Source organism: Centroberyx gerrardi, chromosome 18, assembly GCF_048128805.1.
Source record: "Centroberyx gerrardi isolate f3 chromosome 18, fCenGer3.hap1.cur.20231027, whole genome shotgun sequence".
NCBI lineage: Eukaryota > Metazoa > Chordata > Actinopteri > Beryciformes > Berycidae > Centroberyx > Centroberyx gerrardi.
In genome coordinates this window covers 7648357-7669433 of record NC_136014.1, presented here as the reverse complement: position 1 = coordinate 7669433, position 21077 = coordinate 7648357, and the positions used below count along the sequence as shown (strand labels likewise).

Here is a 21077-nt window from a genome sequence, read left to right as displayed (position 1 = left end):
AGGTTAGCATCTATCTCTATAAAGATAGCTGTTCATCCACAGACTGAATGTACCTAAGCTAACCGACTGACATTAATGGGAAATATTGTATGTCCTCTGATTTTTCTTCTTGTGGGCGGCTAAATAGGGACAAAACACATGTAACCTGATTTTACCCTGTTTAAACACCCATGAGAGAAATCCAATCTCTTGAAATCTCTTTCTAATAAAAGCCCTGAACAGATGAGATCAGATGCGTGCCTTGAGTCAGACATGAGATCTATTGTGCCTGTGTAAATCCAGCCTATACGAGTACAGTCCATGGACAAATGCCTTTCTGCTCAAGAGCCTCTCCTGATATCATAATAGCTCTAAGGCCTCTCCACACTGACGGACGGCAACAGCCTTTATAGATCTCCTTAAGTTTTTGAAGTGTGCAGCAGGGTGAGAGTTTCTGATGTTTTATGGATGCACCAAGTGCTGTTCTTCAAAGTGGAGAGCGTTCAGCCTGCAGACGTGAGCCAAATGGACTGGGTCAGGTGGGGGGGCTCCTGCCCCTCGGTCAATAACAGAAAAATATAATTGCGATCATTGATGATCACTCTCATTTATATGAGAAACCATATGTATTCCTTATGGATTTTCTTTTTCTGATCATCTATTGATTAATGCTCTGGTAGCCTAATTGTTTATTTTTCTTCTTTTAAACAAACAGATAAAATTACTAAGATGTTATTATTCTGTTTTCTTTTTAATGATTTTGGGCCATTTGGATACTAAATATACTTTTATTTTTAATGTCATCCTTTTCTTCTTCCGTGTTATTATTCCATTTAAAAAAAAAAAAGTATTATTCCATTTTGTTTATGTCATCCTGATCATATTGCTTAAATAGCATTCCGAGTTGAGGACATGTTGTCACACAGGAATCTTTGATGTTGTCTTTAAAGACTTGGGCTTAGGCTAATAAATCTTCATTGGAATAGTCTTGGGTGGAACTGAAACTTCGCTGTGTTGTTTTTTCTTTCTTTTTTTTTTTCAAACAAAACACTTTTGAAAAGAGGATACGTATTGCTTTATGGGAAATGTTGTTTTCAAGCTTGTCAAATGATGGGTGCGATAGGGAAGAAAAACTACAAGTACCAGCACGAGATCGCTTTCTTGCGCATGCGCAAGATCGATCAACTGAAAAGGAATAAAGGGAAAGCTGCTCGACTGAGCCCAAAGGACTACTACACTGAATTAGTAGAGCGAAATCTGTAATCATCTGATTCCATACGATATTTAACCCGAATGATTTGATTCAGTTCATTACAAGTCGCATTCGGCCATTAAACCTCTACGAGATTGGGTAGCAGAAAGCAACGAGAGGCGAGAAAATCGGTATTTGTCTAAAGCCGGAATCGCTGCTGCCCGACCTAGCTAACGTTAGCTAGCATAAGAGCCAGACCGGGGCCCAGGTCAGTGACACCGCCAAAGAAACGACAATTTTAGATTTTTCATTTTTAGCTTTTTAGTTACCTTCCAACACAATGGCTTGCGGAGCTACTCTGAAAAGGACAATGGACTTTGACCCACTAATGAGCCCGAATTCCCCCAAGAGGAGGAGGTGCGCCCCAATCATGTCTACAGTTGCTTCCACTTCTTCACCACAAAAATATCTGCGTATGGAGCCCTCGCCGTTCGGAGAGGTCGTGTCGTCCAGACTCACGACAGGTAGGTCGCATTGGCAGCATTTACATAAACCGCCTGTTGAGTGTTTTGAAATCCCAAGAGGATAAACCGGTCTGAGTTTTATGAGCAATGTAACGTTAGCATTGCCCCGATATGCGCCGGTGTTTCTCGTGTGGAGAAAACGTCACGCCAAATTATATTCAATAGTTTGGCAAGTTAATGTCGCCTTGCTTATCGGTAAACATGCAGACCTCGTAGAACATGATGTAAGATTTGTTACGAATCATTATTGTCCACTTCTAAATTCGGCATAAGTGTGATTCACTATCCATCGGTAAAATTTCAACTTTTAGAATTTGTTCACACCGCCTTCCACGGTGTGTTTTGATGGAAGACAATTATGGGATAACACGAAAACAATTTCTAAAAGTTAAAATATTATTGACATAAATGCTGTCTGGTGTATTTGATGCTTGCCAAATTGTAGAGTGACTCGTAGCCATTCATAAAAGGTGTAAAAATCATGTTCTACCTACCATGTTTGCCGATGAGCAAGGCAACATTTAAATTGTCAGGTTTGTGAATGGAGTTTGGGGTGACATGGTCTCCATACAGTCACAGCCAAAATTGTATGGGCTGTGTACAGTTGTCAGTTAAATAATGCACCAAATGTTTTTTTTCTCCCCAAACTTGTTTGTGTTTCAGAGCAAATTCTACACAACATCAAACAGGAGTATAAGCGGTTGCAGAAACGAAGGCACCTGGACAGTACTTTCCAGCAGGCAGAAGGCTGTTGTCCTCTGGACCTGCAAAACGCTCACAGTGGATCTGCCCTAGCAGGTAGCTACAGAGAGCTGTTAAAAGAAATGTGACTGTTTATTTATTTTTAAATGCAGTATCTTGAAAATCGTTCCCCTGTATCTACTAGCACATAGAAAAATGATATGCAGTCATGTGCCATGGAGGGCCAAGAGAATGCAGGTTTTCATTCCAGCCAAACAGGACACCAGCTGATTTCACAGATTGGCTCCAGTGCTTAGGGGAATTACGGTATGTGCTCTTTAAGCAGCACAGCGCCTCAAGAGCCCCACATAAGGGAAATACAGTGTGCGCTCGTCCAGGAAGTAGTGCAGTGATTTTCTAACTGTAGCAGCTAAGTCAACACATGAATTAAATATTTTGCTTAGTGATTCTTCATTACAACAACACTGTGCTACCACAGCACTTAAGTGTAAACGGGTTGTTAAAGTCAACATAGTTTGACTCACTCCAATCACTCATGCCTCCCACCCCACCCCTCCACCTCAGCACCTAAAAAGTGCTAGCATACTTTTGTTTTCATTTTGGAACTTTTTATTACTCAGAACGTTCCAACGTATGTCTGTCAATATGACGGGTGGCTTGCTTTTCTTTCTGCCCAGCTTCACGCAGGCTGAGCAAGCTTGTTGTGCTGCTGTAGTAACCCAAGTCGATCTTACACACAGTATTACATTACTATAAGTGTTCCCGCACATTGCTGAAGGCTTCTTTAGTCATTTTGTGAAGGCTTGCTCGAGGGGTCATTGTCCACAGACCTGCGTACATCAGCCATTTGCAAAACACAAAGGAAAAGTGAGAGAATGGGAAGTGCTAATTGTTTTTTTTTTTTTTCTGTTTCTTTGTTGTATGTTTGTCTTGGTTGACATTGTTGATAATGACATAATCACGGCAGCCCTAGTCACAATGCTGTTGCAGTATATAAAGTCATCTTTAAATACTTGTAATGACCACCCGACATTGTCATTCTCCTTACAGGAACGTCCGCCGGCGCCTCGTCTCCCACCAGAAAAGAGCAGCCTTTATTTTCCCTGAGACAGGTCGGGATGATCTGTGAAAGACTACTGAAAGAGCGAGAGGAAAAAATACGTGAGGAGTATGATGAGATATTGACGGCCAAACTTGCAGGTATGTTTTTTATTCTGTATAGAAAACAATTCACACTGGAGCAGTGAGTACTCTCCACTTTGAGCGCTAATAAATCTTTTTTTTTTCTTCCCACAGAGCAATATGATGCGTTCGTCAAGTTCACCCATGATCAACTAATGCGAAGGTTTGGAGAGCAGCCTGCTAGCTGTGAGTATAATTATTCATTCTCTTCCTAAACAAGCACATTTTTGTGGCCGGTTGATGGCCTCCAGAGAGATTGCATCTCCAATTTTTTGCCTTCTGTAACCAGTTGACACCTAACAATGTCTGTGATCCAGAGACTCATTTTTTAATAATGCATTGTAAACTGTAAGGGGAGGGTGGAATTCAGGGTTGTACAATGTCATTGTTTGCCAAAGTCTCTATGAAAAAAAATTGCGAAGACCGGAAAATAGTAAATACTTTACTAAATAAATCTCAAGTTGCTCATGCGCTTTTATTCATTTTCTAGGTAGCATGAATTATATAGGAGCATATATTGTTAAAATGTTAGCACTGTTAAACTCTGCATGGGCATCAATGAGGAAATGACCCAGTTTTTGCATTTCGAGAAGGTGACTAGTTAAGGACACTTAACTCTTTCATAAAAGGAGAGCTCATGACTTTTTGAAGCCATTCCTAATGATCACTAATCATGCCCTCTTTCAAGCTATTCAGTTAGCAGTAATAATTTATAGTCCAGTTTGAAAGGATTGTATACTTTGAGACAAACTCTGATGAATACAAGGCTTGGTGACGAGTAGGACAGGCTTCTAAAATGAGTTGATCTTAAAGTGTTCCCATGCTGTTCTGGTATGTGACCGTTTCCCCCTCTCCCTCCACAGATGTTTCCTGAGTGTGACCGTGTGATATTGGGAATACCGTTTGCTGCGAGCCGCTCCAGGGACTCAGTGGGTCTAGTTGGACTTTTCTCCTACCTGTGCCATATCGCCTCTGTGTGGACACACTGCCTCAGGCATCAGTCAGTGGCATCCACGTTTGCTGTTGCAACTAGTGTTAGGAGGGCTTCCTGCTGTCAACGTGTTCGAGGCCCTCTGTGACTCTGCCAGTGGCCTCTTAAACTGCCGTGTCAATATTTATTTGGCTTTGTTCTGATGCCTTTTACGAGGCCAACTGCCACCACACACTTAGCCTTTTTTTTGTCAGATTTGGTTATTTTGTAGAGGTGGTGTTACTTGTATAGCTACTCTACATGTACATTTTGAAAAAGGGATTGGTCACCCATGAGCAGACAAACCAAGGCAGCCTTTAGACTGGACTTCAGGAACAGGCATCTTGGCTTTTTTTCAGCGATGTTTTAAACTGTACTGGCAATTACTGGTATTACATTTGTACACACTGTATTTTTAACTTTTTTTTTTTTTTGCTTTTTTGCTTTTGTTCCTTGTACCAAAATTTCTTAATTTTATTTGCTATAGGTGTAATGGGGCTTTGATTCAAGAAAAACTAACGAATAAAGTGTTTACACAAAAATGTCTCCAGTTGCACTCTCATCAGTATTTTCTCTTTGCAATGTTTATTTGAAATGTATGAGAATTTTACAGTAGCAAGTGGTGTAGTGATTTGGGAGAACATGCTTCACCTGGAAGAGCCAAAAACAAACTTATTGGTAAGTTTTGGGAAAAGGTATGCTTTGCAAAGTAAGACACCCAACAACACATTAGGGAGGCTAACATATGAATGCTAAATGCTACACATGGCATAAGATAACATCCATGTCAATATTGGGAGAGGGGGGGGGGGGATATTCCACTTTTCAGGGTGTCTAAAGCTACTGGAAAAGCCAAAAAAATATATGAACAAAAGGCCTTTAAAATCTTTAATCGTTACATATGACACAACTTTGGAATGAGAGATGTTACAAGTGTAGCGAACAGTAATGAGTACAGCAGACCTGTATTCGGACAGGTCCTGGGTTATGTTCATATATTTACGCTGCGAAGCTGTTTATATTTAATTCTAACTCTCATTAACAAGGTCTCAAAAAGTTGAAACTCACTTTCTAACATCCTGTACATCCGCTGCACGATAGGCACTGAAATGTAATAACATTTTGCTAATGTACTGTACGTAGTGGTGTGTGCGGCGGTGATGCGTGTGAACCAGGAGCAAAGGAGCAAATAATCGAACAGACCCATTCAAGTCGGTGACGTTACCAGACGGAGCGCTTTGATTGGACGACCAGAGAGGAAGCGGCGGCTAAGGAGGAAGTCAAATGCATGGGCTAATGTCAATGTGAACGGATTTATCAAACCACCTTGCAGCATACTATTTGACTGTATTCATGAAATTTATATTTTGCCTACATCGTGTTTATGCGCCTTTAAGCACATGGCTTGTTTCTTTAGAAGAAGTATTGCAGCGAAGGTAATTAAACAGAAAGCAGTTAAAATTGGTTGAGACTGCTCCTAACTGACACTTTGTTGTGTTGGCTAGCGTGAAATGCCTTGACCCTGGAGACACTCAAACAAGTGGGCTGCCAGGAGCCAGTTTGTCAGCTCAAACTGACAGACTGATAGACTATAACCTATTAGCTATTGTAGATAACCGTTAGCACGCATGGCCGTAAGGAGGCAGCTAGCCTTTATATGAGCTGCTGTCTATTTTGGCTTCTTGATAGCTGTGTTTAACTCTTCCATTTGTGTATTTGTATCTACAGCTGGGTAGGACATTGCAACAGTCTGAAGATGCCCTCATATCAGCTCTCTCAGCAGTTCCAGTTTTTAAGAAACAGTTAAGTGTGTTTGTGTGTGTCACCCACAGTTAAGTATCCACTAAACCAGTCCTCTGAGTCAGTTGTTCCATTTGGGTTTGACCTCCCACCAGTTTCTCAAAAGGTTCCTCATCTTGTGCTTCTCAGGGAGTCTGCTGACTTCAGACTGTCAGTCAACACACTGCGAACAAAAGGGATTTTACCATCTAATGGAGACCTTCAGCTGCAGACGGAAGCCTTAGCCAATGAGGTTAGATCCATCATTAAAGTAAACACAGTAAAGCAAACACCAGATAAATTGGCATGTTCATGTTCTACCATAACACTACTTTGAACTCACCAAGTCTGTATATTCACCGGGAATTAAAATCCTAAAGTTGATGAAAGATCCTTATAGTTTTGTTTTTTTTCTAGTGGCACATCTGTCGATCTAGAGCACTAAACCTACAGTGAACCACAAGTGTAAATACACCCAAGAGGGAAAACGATTGAACTAACCCACCTATGGAGGCAGTTTGGAAAATCCAAATGTAATCCGTATTGGGTGTATTGACATCAGTATTTAAGTGGTGCCTTATCAAGAGAGATGTCGACCTTCTTGGTTTAATCCTGAACTCTAAAGGACATGAGTGCTTGTAATACTTGACCCAGTGGAAAGGGCCTTGCATTTCATTCACAATCCACTTGTTTTTTTATCTGCTTAGTTGAAGCAGGACAGCGTGGTGGAGGAGATATCTGCCGGACGTGGAGTGATCAACTTTAGAGTTCATCGCAAGCTTCTTGTAGAGGTTTGTCGGCTTTCTTGCGGTGAAAACAACAGACTTGAAAAGTAGTGACTTCTTCTGCGTTTATCATAACCTGTATGCTGCTTTCATGCTGATTATTTCTGTTCTAGAAAATGCTGGAGCCATTTGAAAAGGAGGATAACAGATTTGGGCTAAACAGTGAACTTTTTAATAATGTGAAGAAAGGAACTACATTGGTGGAGTTTAGGTTTGTATTTGAAGTATTTGTGTATCTTGTTTTAAACTACATGCAAGGTCCTACACTTAAAGATGCTCAACAGATTAGAGCTACTGTGTTTTGTGTTGCAGTTCTCCAAATATTGCCAAAAAATTTCATGCTGGACACTTGCGCTCTACAATTATTGGTGAGTTTTTTTTTATTCAAGTTCATTTATTTACCAACAGAGGGCGCAGTGTATTATAATTAGATGCTGCTTCCAAGGATTGGGGCCAGTCCACTTTCAATTCAGGAGGTGGAATTTCTTAAAAACATTTAAAACTGTTAAACTTCCTCCAACTTCCTCCTCCTTTTTTACATCCAATCTATAAAGATATTGAGGTTTGTGAGATTATGTGAAATGCATTTCCAGTTTACATTTTAAATTGATAGTAAATTCCCCCCAACCCTGCTGCTCTCACTGCACTGAAAATATAAACTCTTTTTCCAGGTAACTTCATTGCTAACCTGAAGCAGTCCCTCGGAAACAATGTTATCCGAATGAACTACCTTGGAGATTGGGGCATGCAGTTTGGTGAGTGAATAATACAAACATGCTGGTGTGCAAAATATTCCAGAGCCTCCTCTGGTTTTACGTAAGTCTTTATTGTTTTCTTTGAGGAATCTATTTTTGTGACTTTATCTTTCGTCGACTTGGTTTTCAGGTTTGCTGGGAGTCGGCTTTGACCAGTTTGGATGTCAGGAGAAACTGAAATTGAATCCCTTACAGCATTTATTCGAGGTGAGTTTGCATAGTTTGGGGGAAGAAATTAAGCCGCTGACCCTACCCACAGATTGAGCTATCATATCTATTTAGACCTGTTTGGCAAGTTGACTGTGCGTGGGTGTGCCTGTACAATGCATCTTTATCAGTGTTCATTCAAGGCAAGGCAAGTTTATTTATATAGCACATTTAGTACAGAAAGGCAAGTGCTTTACACAAGGTATAAAAGACATTAGATAAGAGATACAGGATAAGATCAATAAAAAACAAATACAAGAGATGATAAAGTGTATAAGAAGAGAGAATAAATGCATAAAAAGAGAAGATCAAGTTGCATAGGCAGTACAGAATAAAAAAGTTTTGAGCCTAGTTTTTAAAGATGGGGCGCTTATGAGTTCTTCTGGGAGTTTGCTCCAGCTCTGTAGCATAATAACTAAACGATGCCTCGCCAGACTTGACCTGAGGGGTCTAGAGGATTCATATGGTAAGAGCAAGTCAGATGTATTTTGGTCCTAAACCAATGAGCGATTTGTAGATGACCAACAGTATCTTAAAGTCAATTCTTTGACAAACTGGAAGCCAGTGCAGAGACCTGAGAACTGGTGTAATGTGTTCAGCTTTCTTACTTTTAGTTCGAACTCTAGCAGCAGTGTTCTGAATCATCCGTAGCTGTCTTAGAGCTTTTTTGGCTAGACCTGAAAAAAGACCATTACAGTAGTCTAACCTACTAGAGATAATGGATGAGCTTTTATAAGTCTTGTTTGGACATGAATCCTCTAATTCTTGCTATATTTTTAAGATGATAGTAGGCTGATTTTGTTATTAATTTGATGTGGCTATTATAATTTAGATCTGAATCCATAATTACACCAAGGTTTCTGGCCTGGTTTTTAGTGTGCAAGGAGAGAGGTTCATGGTGAGCACTAACTTTCAGCCCGTCTTTACGGGCGCCAAAGACAATGACCTCAGTTTTGTCTTTATTTAGCTGGAGGAAATTCAGGCACATCTAATCACTGATTTGTTTAATGCACTGAAGCGGCGAATCTATGGCACCATAGTCACTTGGTGAAAGAGCTATGTAAATGTGGGTGTCATCTGCATTAATTATGGTAAAACAATTTTGTTATTTTGCATAATTTTGCTTTAAGGGAGCATGAAAAAGATTGAACCTTGCTCCACACGTAATGTTAATTCACTGCCAGGCAAGTTCCCAACTTACCTACAAGAATTTCCTGTCATAGTTCATACCAAACAACATAACCTTGGTGGGTTGTGGTGTTTAAATGATATGTTTGTGTCTCGCAGGTCTATGTTCAAGTCAACAGGGCAGCAGAGAACAATGAGGAGATCCGGCAGGCTGCCAGAGACTTCTTTAGACAGCTGGAACAGCGTGAAGCCCAGGCCACGTCGCTATGGCAACAGTTCAGGGAGATCACAGTGACGGAGTATCAACAGGTTTACCAGGTACAGCCAACAGACTGGCAGCATGAGAAATGCTCTGCACACCATGTTTAAAACTTAAGTGAACCCTGAAATCTGATCTCGTGATGGGGGAAAAAGAAAAACGCATGATTGTTGAATCTGATGTTCGTTTTGTAAAATTTCAATCTTTCAGCGGTTAGGTGTCCACTTTGACATTTACTCCGGAGAGTCGTTTCACCAAGAACAAGCCCAGGAGGTGGTACAGCAGCTACAGAGCCAGGGCCTGTTGAAAACCACTGAGTACGTTGTGTAACGGCCTTTGATCGGTAACTGAAATGACAAAGACTAAATAAATATCTGTTGAGAGGACAGAGGATCAGCTACATACCACCCAGTTTATTCACAGGGTTCCTACACAGGAACAAAGAATATAGAGAAAGATCTGGACAGTTCTAGTCTTAAAAAGTATGGAAAAACACAAAAAATCACGAGTGAGTAACACTGGGTGGGAACCCTGTAAAAAGTTTACATGGTGTAAAATGAGAAGTCTGGCAGGGTGGGGAGGGAGTCAACTTAGTGACTTGATTTTATTCAGTTCAGTATTATTCAGTCTGCAGGACTAGCTCTGCTCTGTCATTGCAGTTGTGATGGATATATGATTGGATTTGATTGGACCCGCCCCACCCCTGGGCTGTCATTTCATGGAGACTGATGTGTTGACAGGAAGGGAACTGGTGTTGTGGATCTCTCCCCTGCTGGAGACATGAGCAGCCTCTCTACAGTGCTCCGCAGTGACGGCACCTCTCTCTATATCACCAGGTCAGTAGTAGTAGTAGTATGTCATGTAAAGGTCATGGAAAAGTAATGGAATTTTATTAGTGAAAATCCCAAGAAAGCGTGACTGTGGTCGTCTTCAACACAGACAGGCAGGCAAGGAAGCCGCTGGAGGTTCAGCTCCAAACTGGAGATGTTCTGGTTCTGTTTTATTCATGGCACATCAAGGCCAAGTCATCAGATGAATAATGCATAAGCCAAGAGCTTTTGAGGAAGCGGCAGTAACGGCTTATTTTGTATTTGTGTATTACAGAGATATTGCTGCAGCCATAGACAGAGAAGAAAAGTACCATTTTGATGAGATGATTTATGTGGTAAGGATACTGGTGTACTCAAAGTCACTGCATTTACCTTTTAAATGATTTAATTGTTTTGCTTTAAAGCCATGATGGAACAGTTGGGGCAACTTCCAGATACATGAAGCACATGCATGCAGAATGTAAACTACAATCGTAAAAGAGTTGAAAACTGCACATCTTAAGTGCTGATTAGTTAATGGAGTTTTAATTGTAGACATTTATCATTTATTTAAATGGTGTTCTAGATACCAGAGTGTGCAGCAAACACTACAGTGTTGCTACTAGTCGGTCTTTGACTGTTGGCATTACAAAAAGTTATTCATTCTTACACTTTGCAGACAGCAGAGAAAGCCAAATGCCAAACATCATGGCTAATGATGATGAAGCTCATGATGGGCAAAAACAAAAATACAAAATAGATGTATACGTTTTTGTTGACCCACATGGATGGGAATCTGTTAACGAGGGATGCATGTGAACCCTGCTGGCCTGTTTTTCCCCTTGATACTCGCCTTTCCATGTGTATCAATGTGAGTGTAGAACTCGTTACCCGAGAACAAAATTCAAGTTTAGTGATCATCAACTCTTATGTTTGCCTGACTGTGCCATGATGGAAGGATGTTGTTGCTTCAAATTTTATGTCTTTGAAATGTAAAACTGTCAGTTGACCGTTGAATTCCTTGAATCCTATTTTCTCTTGTTTCTTTTTTCTTTTCAAGACAGACAAAAGTCAAGAGAATCACTTCCACCAGTTGTTCCAGATCCTGCTGGCTATGGGACATTCTTGGGCTGAGAGGTAGCTAGAAAATACCCACACGCACACACCATATCCCCCCCCATCTCAATTATAAACTTCACTCTTCATTTCTACTGTCTGAGATGCCTCTAGTCTCATGCGGAGTGTCTCTGCTGCTGCAGGTGCCAGCATGTGTCCTTCGGCCTGGTGCGGGGCATGAAGACCAGGAGCGGCGAGGTGGTGTTCCTGGAGGACGTGCTGGATGAGGCACGGGCCAGGATGCTGCACAACATGAGCCAGTCAAAGAGTAAAGGCTCTCACACGCTAGGCAGTTATTGGGAATGAAAAATACTGGTTTTGTCATAATTGTCGGCAAAATGACCCATCTGCATCACATCAGACGGTCCTGAGATTAGTGAGCTTGTATTGGGACAGTTGTACAATGCTCTCTCTCTCTTTAAATGACACCCACAGCAACAAAGGAAATGGACGTCCCAGAGGACACGGCAGAGAAAGTGGGAATCAGTGCGCTAATAGTTCAAGTGAGTTCATAGAGTTCAAACAGAATGGAATTTATAGTTCCTGGTATAATCACCAGGCAGTATGACCTGGTGGGAAAAACATGATTGATATGGTTTCTGTTTGAAAGAGCCCTGTCATCACGTTTTCCGTTTGCTTTATTTGTTGCAGGACTTCAAAGGTCCCCTGCAGTCAGATTATAAGTTTGACTGGGACAAGATGCTGCAGGCTCAGGGTGACACGGGCGTCTTCCTGCAGTACACACACGCTCGCCTCTGCAGGTTGGTGATCATCAACTTCTGATATATAATGAAATAGGAATTCTAGTACAGTTTTGTTTGTTGATTTTATATGAACCCCTCATTCCAAAGCAGATCAGTTTGTACTTGAGGTAATGTTGCTTAGCTTGAAATGTGTGTATAGTTGTGTATAGTATAGTGTATAGTAAGATTGAAGAATTTATTGCAGTGATTCTCAATCATGTGCCATCGTGATCCAAGAGTCTGCAGGGTTTTCATTCCAGCCAAACACTACACAAGCTCATTTCACCTACTAGTTCCCTCCACTCACACAGTTGAAGGTGCTATCAGTGAAATCGGCCGGTTTAGTGTCTAGTTGGAATGAAAACCTCCATACTGCTGGGTCATGCTGATGGCACATGAATGAGAACCGCTGATTTATTTCATGTCAACCGGTTGTAGGGAATTTGTCTGTGTTCCCAGGATCAAAACAAGATATTAATATACACATACATGTACTATGTAGTAGGTACAAATACTCTGCAAACACTACCTGTTCTAAAAATATAGTAGTAAAATACCCAAATTAGTCAGACAAAGCTAGTTAATAATCCTACATTCAAAGTGCAAAAAGTGACAGGCTCCTTTCAAGAGACTTAAGTTATAAACCTCCTTCAGTTCAGCTTTTGCTGGGAAGAGTAGTGACTTCCTTAAAAAAAGTGAACCAGTAAGATGGCATCTAATGATGTCAGTCATTCATACCGGAGCTGTGATGTTGTTATTGCAGTTTAATACGGAAGAATGGAGATGTAGAGGCGGGTGCGTTAGATCCGTCACTTCTACTGGAGCAGAGAAGTATCGTCATTCTGCAGCACCTCCTCCGGTAAGACCAGTATCCGTTTCATGAAACTTGTGTTCCGATTGTGAAATATGAGACACTGAGAGAAGCAGTCATCTATTCAAATATGTGGCCAGTGCGGCAGTTTCATATCAAATTATTTTGCATTTCTGCATCTCACAAACCGCATGACCTGATGTGTGTTTATAGCTACGATGAGGCGTTGTACCAGTCCGCCCAGGATCTGCAGCCTAAACATCTCATCAACTTCTTGATGAAGCTGTGGTGAGGAATAGGATGTTTGCTCTGTGGGGTTGGTCATGACATCTGGCACTTCCTTGATGTTTTCTGCCCAGTGTTTGTTTAAGTGACAGCCCAGTGTAGCCCTAGTGGTATTTGTAAGTCAAATAATGTTTCCACTCTGTGTTGCAGCCACCTGGTTGCATCAGCACACAGGGAGCTGCCGGTGAAAGGAAGCCCTCTGGATGTAGCGCAGGTAAAGACCGAACACCAGCAGTACCACTGCCGTGAGATGACATGAGGCGAACAACTGTCTTGACCGTGGTCTCATTTGTTTATTTACAGTTATTACACCAAGCTATCACAATTAATTGAACAAATATATCGATTTTTAAAAATGCTAAATGTACCACCTTTTAAAATTAGGAATAATGTAAAGCAATATTCCACTCTAGTATTTTTAACTTTTTACCACATACTACACCTCTGTATGAGTTCATGAACTGTCCACCAACAAGTGTCACAAGTGATGTCACCGCTTTCATCTTGAAAATCCGATCCAGTGAGTTATGCAATTATCTTGATGCTTTACTTTCTGGTGCAGCCAGTTGGTTTAGTACATTAGAGGGCAACGCCTGAACCTCAGGCAGGCAAAGCCTGTCACCGGTTCAACAAAGTCAAGTGTTTTGAGCAGCTGCATGAGCATTAGGTGGGTCAATCTGTCATCACTCGTCGTCGTTCGAAGATAGTTTTTGATATATTTTAATCTTTACGTTTGGTAAAACATCCATCTATACATATTCTTTTTTGTTTCATCATGCGATTTGCAAGCTCGCGCCTATTCTCTCAATAGCCTGCAGCGTAAAAATACGGAAAAAATGTATCAGTCTGCACAGAAAGTAACAGGAGAAGTACATTATTGAAGTACATTAGTGCTAAATTCTTTGTTTAACTAGTGCAGTGCCCGTTCGCCCCGCTGCTGCACAGAGCGCTGTTCGCTTGTTTATTCAAAGTTTATCAATATTGAACGTGTCGTGTGTCCAAATTGCACCAAATCCAACACTGCACGTCCTTGGGTCCCCAGCAATACACCCGCCAAGTGTGAAGTAGATCGGACGAACGGTTCTCGAGATATGCGAAGGACACACAGACAGTCAATCCTTGCTTTATAGTATGATGATTACAATAGAATATTTCTGAATTACTCCATGCTAGGGTATGGCAACTGCCATGCCAATCCACGCCCATGAACTAGTTAGTGGAAAACTGGTCATTTCAGATTCCTGGAGCCTGCCAACATCAGAGGATGACTGTTCACAAACTGTTTGATAAATAAAGAAAATGCTCTCATCTGCAAAAGTTAAATATCAGTCTAAAGATTTAGTTTCATAAGTTTCATAACAATTTGTTGAATATCAACAGGCAAGGTTACGGCTGTTCAGTGGAGCCTGCTCAGTCCTGGCCAGTGGGATGAGGATCCTGGGCATCACACCAGTTGATAAAATGTGAAACCTATAAAAGTCTTGTATTATTTGAACAATGTCATTTCATGGCTGTTGATGCCATACTGTTAATTTTGCTGTAAATAAAGAGCCTTAATATTTTAAAAACAAACATCTCCCTTGATTGAACTCAGTTTCTCACAGAAGAGTTATTTCTGTTTAGATGGGAATGAGGAAATTGTTGGCATCAAGGTAAATACGTTTTGCCTTAGTACTGTCAGCAAGTATTTTCAACCTTTATTTGTGCTGTTGCTCAGCTCTTTTTGTACATTCGTTGTTGAAGCATGGCTGACGTAAATATTGACCAGTCCACCGAGGAAGGCTGTCAGTCACATTTTAACATAAACGTTCATGTCAGTTTCTGTACTTTGAAACGGGTATTTCAAGAAACCACATAACTCTGGAAGTTATTTTGAAAATTACCCTGAAATAAAAGTGTTGTTCATAATGACAGACAATTGAAAAGACAGAAAAACACTGATAATATTCAAGCTCAATGTCAGTAAAACACCCACAATGTGATGCCTAATACTTCAATTCATATTGAATATAACGTTGAAACAGTCATGTTGTATATTGAAAGTTTTCACATTCTGCATTGAATATTCCAGTTAGTACAGTCAGTATTATGTATGTTCTGAAAAGAATTCAGACATGGCAACTGTGTAGCTTTGAACATATTTCCATTGATTTTAGCTTTTAATAAAAGCTTTTAAATGTCTTTCAAAAAGTATATTACAGACATGATAAAAAAACAACACTGATAACCACAGAATCAAGAGACTGGAGATATGCTACTATAAACGTGTTACTAGACATGCAGTCGGTTGTCCTCCCTCTGTCACAGGGGTTCCTGTGAGCCGGGCACATTCAGTACTATGTGATATGAGAATAATAAGACACTCACTATGCACAGTTCATATCGGACTATAATGACTGGTTGAAAATTTCCATGATCGGCAGTCCAAGTGATATTTCTGTGCTCCGTACACTACAACAATATACATGGAGGCTTCAACATTTGTTTAGCCAAGTCTTTACTTAACGCTCCAGCATGGCTGAAGACGAGTTAATAGATTTCAGTGATTGCTTAGAATTATTTCCAAAGTTTATGAGCAGCTAGTTAACAGGGCCAGTTTTGTCAAAAATGGCCAAATACGTGTCCTGTAACGTCTCTTGAAAGATTATCTGAATCATTTTGGCAAACCAGTTGGCTGGCTCGAGGGGGAGGGGTGTGGGGTGTAGACCTACATTAAAGTGGAGCACAGGCTGTCTGCTGTGTGATGAACTGAATACAGTGCCAACCCAACTGTTGTGTTTGAGAAATAACAGGAGGCGGGTCGCTCCGAAGTCCCCCACTGCAGGGGCTCCTGTAGGTCCCCGGAGGGCGGCCCAACGCAGGTCGGCTCCTCCGGTGAAAGAAGCGTGTCTTGTGCGGGTTAAAGACTCACACAGTGATCAGTTTCTGTCGGGATTCCTTGTCTGCGTCTTGCCTGGGCAGCTTGAGGGTGTCTTGCTTTGGGAGTCCGTACAGATAGATGGAAACGCACACCAGCATGGCTCCGGAGGCAAAGGTGACAGCTGCGGGACGGGAAGGGAAAAGCAATATGAGACTTTGACACCATTTGGAAAAAAACCAAAACATTACCGAAGCCAACTGAGAACCTTTGTGAAATCGTAACAATTGAGGATGCCGTCATCCATTTTGAAATAATGAGCAAGTAACATTTTTCTTGTTCGGTGCAGAAGACATCTAATTTTAAGCTGTGCTATTTCTATGGATAAAATAATCTGGTCATACAAAGAGCAGGCCAGATGAATCAGATGGCTAGACAGGTCAGGCTGGTTTTTTCTGTCATGGTTGTCAAGTTGACAAGATCAGCAAATGGCCGTATATTTGAATATGAGCTATACTCTCAAATCACTTATACATGTATACGTGTATGCCAGCCTACTAGAGACAATCATAAAAAAAATACTTGAGACATTCATTAAAAAAAAAAAGAATAATTCAGATTTTGCAAATCCTTTCTTTTATGGGTAATTACACGTTATCTTATACCTGCAAACCTGTCCAGTTTCTCAGAAGTGAAAGACAAGGGCTTTTTTAAAGGGGATACACAAGAGGCACTGAAAATGCTATTTCCCAAATCTTTTCCAGTATCATAATCTGGCTACCTAGGCGGTAAGCATTAGAGATGGGCAATTTAAATATTAAAGTTCAAAGTTAAGCACCTGTGCAGCTCTGGTCTGAAAACAAATGGCTTTTCCTGCTCATACTGTCTATCTGACGTCATCTGATGTAAATATATTTAGAATTTCCAAGATTTGTTTGAACTTCTGATGACGCAGTAATAGAAAAGACAACAAAGGCCCATTTCTCAATCCTCGGTGTATATATAGCAGTTCAGTCGGTGCGTATTAAGAATGTGGTTGTGAAACACTGACGTACTTATCTGTAGTCCAAACAAGACGACAGACGCCACGGTTGAGAGAACGATGGCGGCCGCGGCGGAGAAGCCCTTCATGATGTTGTCTGTGTACTTCACCACCACGGATGTGTACAGACCGCCCACACTGGCCAGGACTAACAGGGCACAAAAAAACCACAACACAAAATGAATATACACACAAAACAAACTGAAAACAAATAAAAACATGAACATCCGCAGGTTTAGTTTTACTTACATACTACAAAGCACACCCACGGTGTGTAACCAAAGAAGAAGCCTTTCTCCAGGACCTTTTCACCGTCAGTCAGGTAAACGCCAATTAGGGTGACCACGATGCCAGACAGGTACATCTGGATGTTCCTCACCCACAGGGACGTGTCGGAGCTCTTCAGGACCTTCTCAAAGTACACACCTTGACCAGGACAAACAAAAAATCTTCATAAAAGGTCATAAAAATCCAAAAATATTTCATGTCTTGTCATGACAGCCCCACAATTAAAGGAATACACAGATTTTTTGTCATCAAGTTACTGTTGTCAGATGGATTTTAGGTCCCTCAATATTGGGTCAAAGAGGTGAAATTGCTACCAATCCTTTCTAAATTAGTTCTGATAGCACAATATTACCTGCAAATCCAGAGCAAAGGACAGCAACAGCAATGGCCATGAACCCAAGAAAAGGGTTTTGCTCAATCTGAAAAGACAGCGGTTTGTATAAGGGGTGGAAAATTAGCACTGGCTACCAGGCAAGATGGTAAATATCGGCTGTGGCTGAAGGAAATACAGGAAATAAAAGTCTTGGGCTACAGCCAAAGCCACGTTACAGTGAGCACAAGACATGCATGCAAACTCACTGAGCCATCAGAACATTGCTTTTGACATTTGAACACAGCGCAGATCGTGCTTCGCAGCCCTACCTGGACTTTGGTGGCTTCTGCAGGCTTCCACTGGACGAGGGTGACGCCCCCACAGAGCATGAAGACGGAGAACCACTGCAGCCGGCTGAGCGAGCGGTTCAGCATGAGGACTGTGCACAAGGCCGTGCATGGGATCTTCAGCTGATAGGTCACCTGCGCAGGGAAACTCAAGTCAAGTCAAGTCTCAAATTGTCCAAACTCTCTTTTTATTAACCGTTTTTCACCAACACCCTGTAACACGGTTGAAAGAATTGTGACTTGTCCCTTTTCGTAGGCTCTAGTCTAAGTCCACACACTGGCGCTGCTTTGGATTAACTCCTATTAGTTTGAAAGGCAGAAACAACAGCAGTAGGTTCATACCTGATATACAGCTGCATCAAGGTTGCTCAGGGCAAGAAAGGCCATGTTGTTCTGAACTGCGTACACTACAGAGGGAACGCTCAGCTTCAGCAGCTCTTTAGGACTCTGAAACACGTGTTCCACTATTGAGTTCTTCAGCCTACTGGGGCTGCCCGTTTCTCTGGAAGAAATATAAATACACACTTGTAAAAAAAGTCCAAATGGGTTACTCCATTCACTCAAATAGCACTTTATCCCACATGGGATTGTTGATTCACTATTGATGAATTTCCTGCTAAAGCTTACTTGTGGTGAACCCCAAAGCCCAGAAGAGTCAGCGTAACCAAACTGGCGCAGACAATTTTAAAAACCAACTGTACCACAATATTAAATACCTGCAAGACTCGGCCCATGTTTCACATCTCTTAGAATAGCAAAGCTGTTCTGAAACCAGTTCACCTGATCACTGGACCAGTAATCCTACGTCAAGGCCCATTACTCCCATGTTGTGACATGCATACAAAATGAGCTAAAAATAACTTAACACACACAGACTAGACACTTGAATATATTACCGAAATTATCTATAGGCTAGTTCAGGGGAAACTCAGCTTAAAACAGAATTTAAATGTTATTTGTATCATCTTGGTCAACAAAATGTAACTCTCTCACAACACTAGAAACATGAGAACCAAGGCTCTTCTGTGTATCTGTGATACTAATCACCCACATCCCTAAAAGACAATCCAATGGGCATTTTCTGTTTTCACAATGTTGGTGTCATGTTCACTGTCAAGGGAACAAGTACAAAAAGTTGCACTTGCAAAAAGGTGTCTGCCTTTTTCCAGCTTTAGAGGAAACGTGAACTTATTTCACGCTGCCCGCCACTGCCACCAGCCAATATTGTAATGGAACAAGTAATGGTGAGAAACACTTACTTTGCCAGCATCCCCAGACTCAGTATTAACTTGATGACCTCAGTGATGCACACTGCAGTTGTGGAGAAATACAAGTCTGCTGATGAAATTGTTCTCGTGTATCGCAAGGCCACTGTGTATGTTGCTGCCACCAGTGTCATTACTGACAGGCAGTAGATTTTGAAGACCACGCTCACAGGCTCTGAAAGGACAGCAGCAGTACAGTGTGAATGGCAGGACAGGAGCAGTAAGTTACAGTGTTACTAAATGTACTAAAACATACGACAGCAATAGCCAAAGCCATCACGAACGGCTGTTAAACCTAACAATAAAGTAGATCGATAGATATAATTTTTATTTATATGTCGCTCGTACAGATCATACAGAGTAAAGTGTGTTTACAATAAACACATAACGCCAATAATGACAGGGAAAAAAAGAAAAAGAAAAAAAAAAGAGGGTGAGAACCACTCAGAGTTATGAGACAGACTACAAATAAATACACATAAAAATACTACAAAGTATACACACACACACATAAATACATACATACAGTACATACATACACACACAAACAGAATAGAGGTCATATTATAGAACAATATTAGTATTGCATAAAATTTAGACACTCATGAATGAACGTCTTGTGTTAAGGATGAGGTGGCAGGCTTTGGCACATTCGTTGATACAATGTTCACCAGCTAAAATGACACACAATTTATTTAAATCATCGTGCGCATTATAATTGACAACATGGCTTGAGAGTTCATGGTATTAACCATTTTCATGTTCTCACAGTGTACATATAATTTTTTACATCAGTCAAGTGGGAAGCCCACAGAAACACACGTTTACAGAGTCGATTGTCAGGCATGCTACAAAGCCTCTACCAATTCTTAAAAACACATAGCCACTGGCGTTGCCATAGAGTTTTCCAACCCATATCACCCTGTATGGCAGCATTTGGGGATAAAGTATTATCCCTAGTTACAAACATTAAGCAACGCTACAACTGACGCATAGTGGCAAATGCTGTACATGTGCAGCTCTACATTTTGGTTCAGTTTTGTCTATTATTGTTTTTTACATACGGGCCATTTTCCTCTAGATTGCTGTCCAGGCAGCTAGCTAACGTTAGCCATTCATGCTAGCCCCTGTCCCGTTCGCTGTATTAATTAATTTAAAACTCACCGTTAGCCATTGTTATTCTGGTGTGTGTCTGAGTGATGAGGAAGCCAGTTATCCCACTACATGTCTGTTACAAATCACTACAGGTACAGGTACAGGTACAGGTCTCTTAATTGCAGACTGACTGAGGAAAGTTGCTCAACCTGTAATTCAACAGCGACTCGGTCTGGTTTTCTGACTGGTCTCATCCTTCCTGCTTCTCCCAGAATGCAACGACACAAATTTACGACGGGTGCGTTTGTTTCTCACGCCTGTAAATGCCGGCGGGGCAACTAGAAAAGCTAGCTGCAGCATGTCAGATTAGCCTGCATGATGATGGAATAGGCTCGTTTGAGATGAGCAAGTCCTGCGCAGTTTTGACCAGCGACTTGCTTGGTCCGTTGCATGATGGTTAGAAAAGTTGCACGACTTGGTCCGCCGACCCGACTGCGCGATCCACGGGAATCTCGCGGGACCGAAGCGGCTGCAGTTTCTGGTGCGAGGCGCTTATGCTGCAGCTGCTCTCCACCGACTGCACAGCTCCAAGGATGATGGGAAACACCTCGAGCTGAGCGCTTATTGGTTCATCACAGTTGTAT

At 41.3% G+C, this 21077-nt stretch overlaps 3 protein-coding genes across 3 annotated transcripts; 2 read left to right on the top strand and 1 right to left on the bottom strand.

The window, feature by feature from the left end:
• Window positions 1–1179: 1179 nt before the first annotated feature.
• Window positions 1180–5095, top strand: akirin2 (akirin 2). Its single transcript, XM_071906970.2, has 5 exons — window positions 1180–1695; window positions 2359–2493; window positions 3448–3597; window positions 3694–3765; window positions 4443–5095. Exons 1-5 carry the CDS (start codon window positions 1512–1514, stop codon window positions 4451–4453), a joined length of 552 nt encoding a protein of 183 aa, XP_071763071.1. The 5' UTR covers window positions 1180–1511; the 3' UTR covers window positions 4454–5095.
• Window positions 5096–5852: 757 nt separating this feature from the next.
• rars2 (arginyl-tRNA synthetase 2, mitochondrial) lies at window positions 5853–14800 on the top strand. The gene is made up of 20 exons (XM_071906976.2): window positions 5853–5985; window positions 6278–6351; window positions 6479–6581; window positions 7036–7119; window positions 7227–7324; window positions 7426–7481; window positions 7785–7868; window positions 7999–8075; window positions 9363–9521; window positions 9673–9779; window positions 10203–10298; window positions 10567–10627; window positions 11332–11408; window positions 11531–11655; window positions 11823–11890; window positions 12039–12148; window positions 12894–12989; window positions 13155–13229; window positions 13377–13440; window positions 14607–14800. Exons 1-20 carry the CDS (start codon window positions 5950–5952, stop codon window positions 14691–14693), a joined length of 1737 nt encoding a protein of 578 aa, XP_071763077.2. The 5' UTR covers window positions 5853–5949; the 3' UTR covers window positions 14694–14800.
• A 552-nt stretch (window positions 14801–15352) lies between these two features.
• Window positions 15353–20727, bottom strand: slc35a1 (solute carrier family 35 member A1). The gene is made up of 8 exons (XM_071906977.2): window positions 20503–20727; window positions 19333–19513; window positions 18416–18575; window positions 18056–18208; window positions 17766–17832; window positions 17375–17551; window positions 17139–17273; window positions 15353–16267 (listed from the first exon to the last, which is right to left on the bottom strand). The coding sequence occupies exons 1-8, from the start codon at window positions 20510–20512 to the stop codon at window positions 16134–16136; spliced, it is 1017 nt and encodes a 338-aa protein (XP_071763078.1). The 5' UTR covers window positions 20513–20727; the 3' UTR covers window positions 15353–16133.
• Between the last annotated feature and the right edge of the window lie 350 nt (window positions 20728–21077).

Bases quoted from the DNA above. Each gene is read 5' to 3' on its own strand.
- slc35a1 (XM_071906977.2), bottom strand. The intron at 18,209-18,415 runs GTATGAACCTAC...TTCCCTGCGCAG, and splicing joins TTGATGCAGCTGTATATCAG to GTGACCTATCAGCTGAAGAT. The intron at 17,833-18,055 runs GTAGGGCTGCGA...CTGTCTTTTCAG, and splicing joins CAGAAGCCACCAAAGTCCAG to ATTGAGCAAAACCCTTTTCT.
- rars2 (XM_071906976.2), top strand. From the start codon at position 5,950: ATGGCTTGTTTCTTTAGAAGAAGTATTGCAGCGAAG. The intron at 7,120-7,226 runs GTTTGTCGGCTT...TTTCTGTTCTAG, and splicing joins ATCGCAAGCTTCTTGTAGAG to AAAATGCTGGAGCCATTTGA. The intron at 9,780-10,202 runs GTACGTTGTGTA...ATGTGTTGACAG, and splicing joins GGCCTGTTGAAAACCACTGA to GAAGGGAACTGGTGTTGTGG.
- akirin2 (XM_071906970.2), top strand. From the start codon at position 1,512: ATGGCTTGCGGAGCTACTCTGAAAAGGACAATGGACTTTGACCCACTA. The intron at 1,696-2,358 runs GTAGGTCGCATT...TTTGTGTTTCAG, and splicing joins GTCGTCCAGACTCACGACAG to AGCAAATTCTACACAACATC. The intron at 3,598-3,693 runs GTATGTTTTTTA...TTCTTCCCACAG, and splicing joins ATTGACGGCCAAACTTGCAG to AGCAATATGATGCGTTCGTC.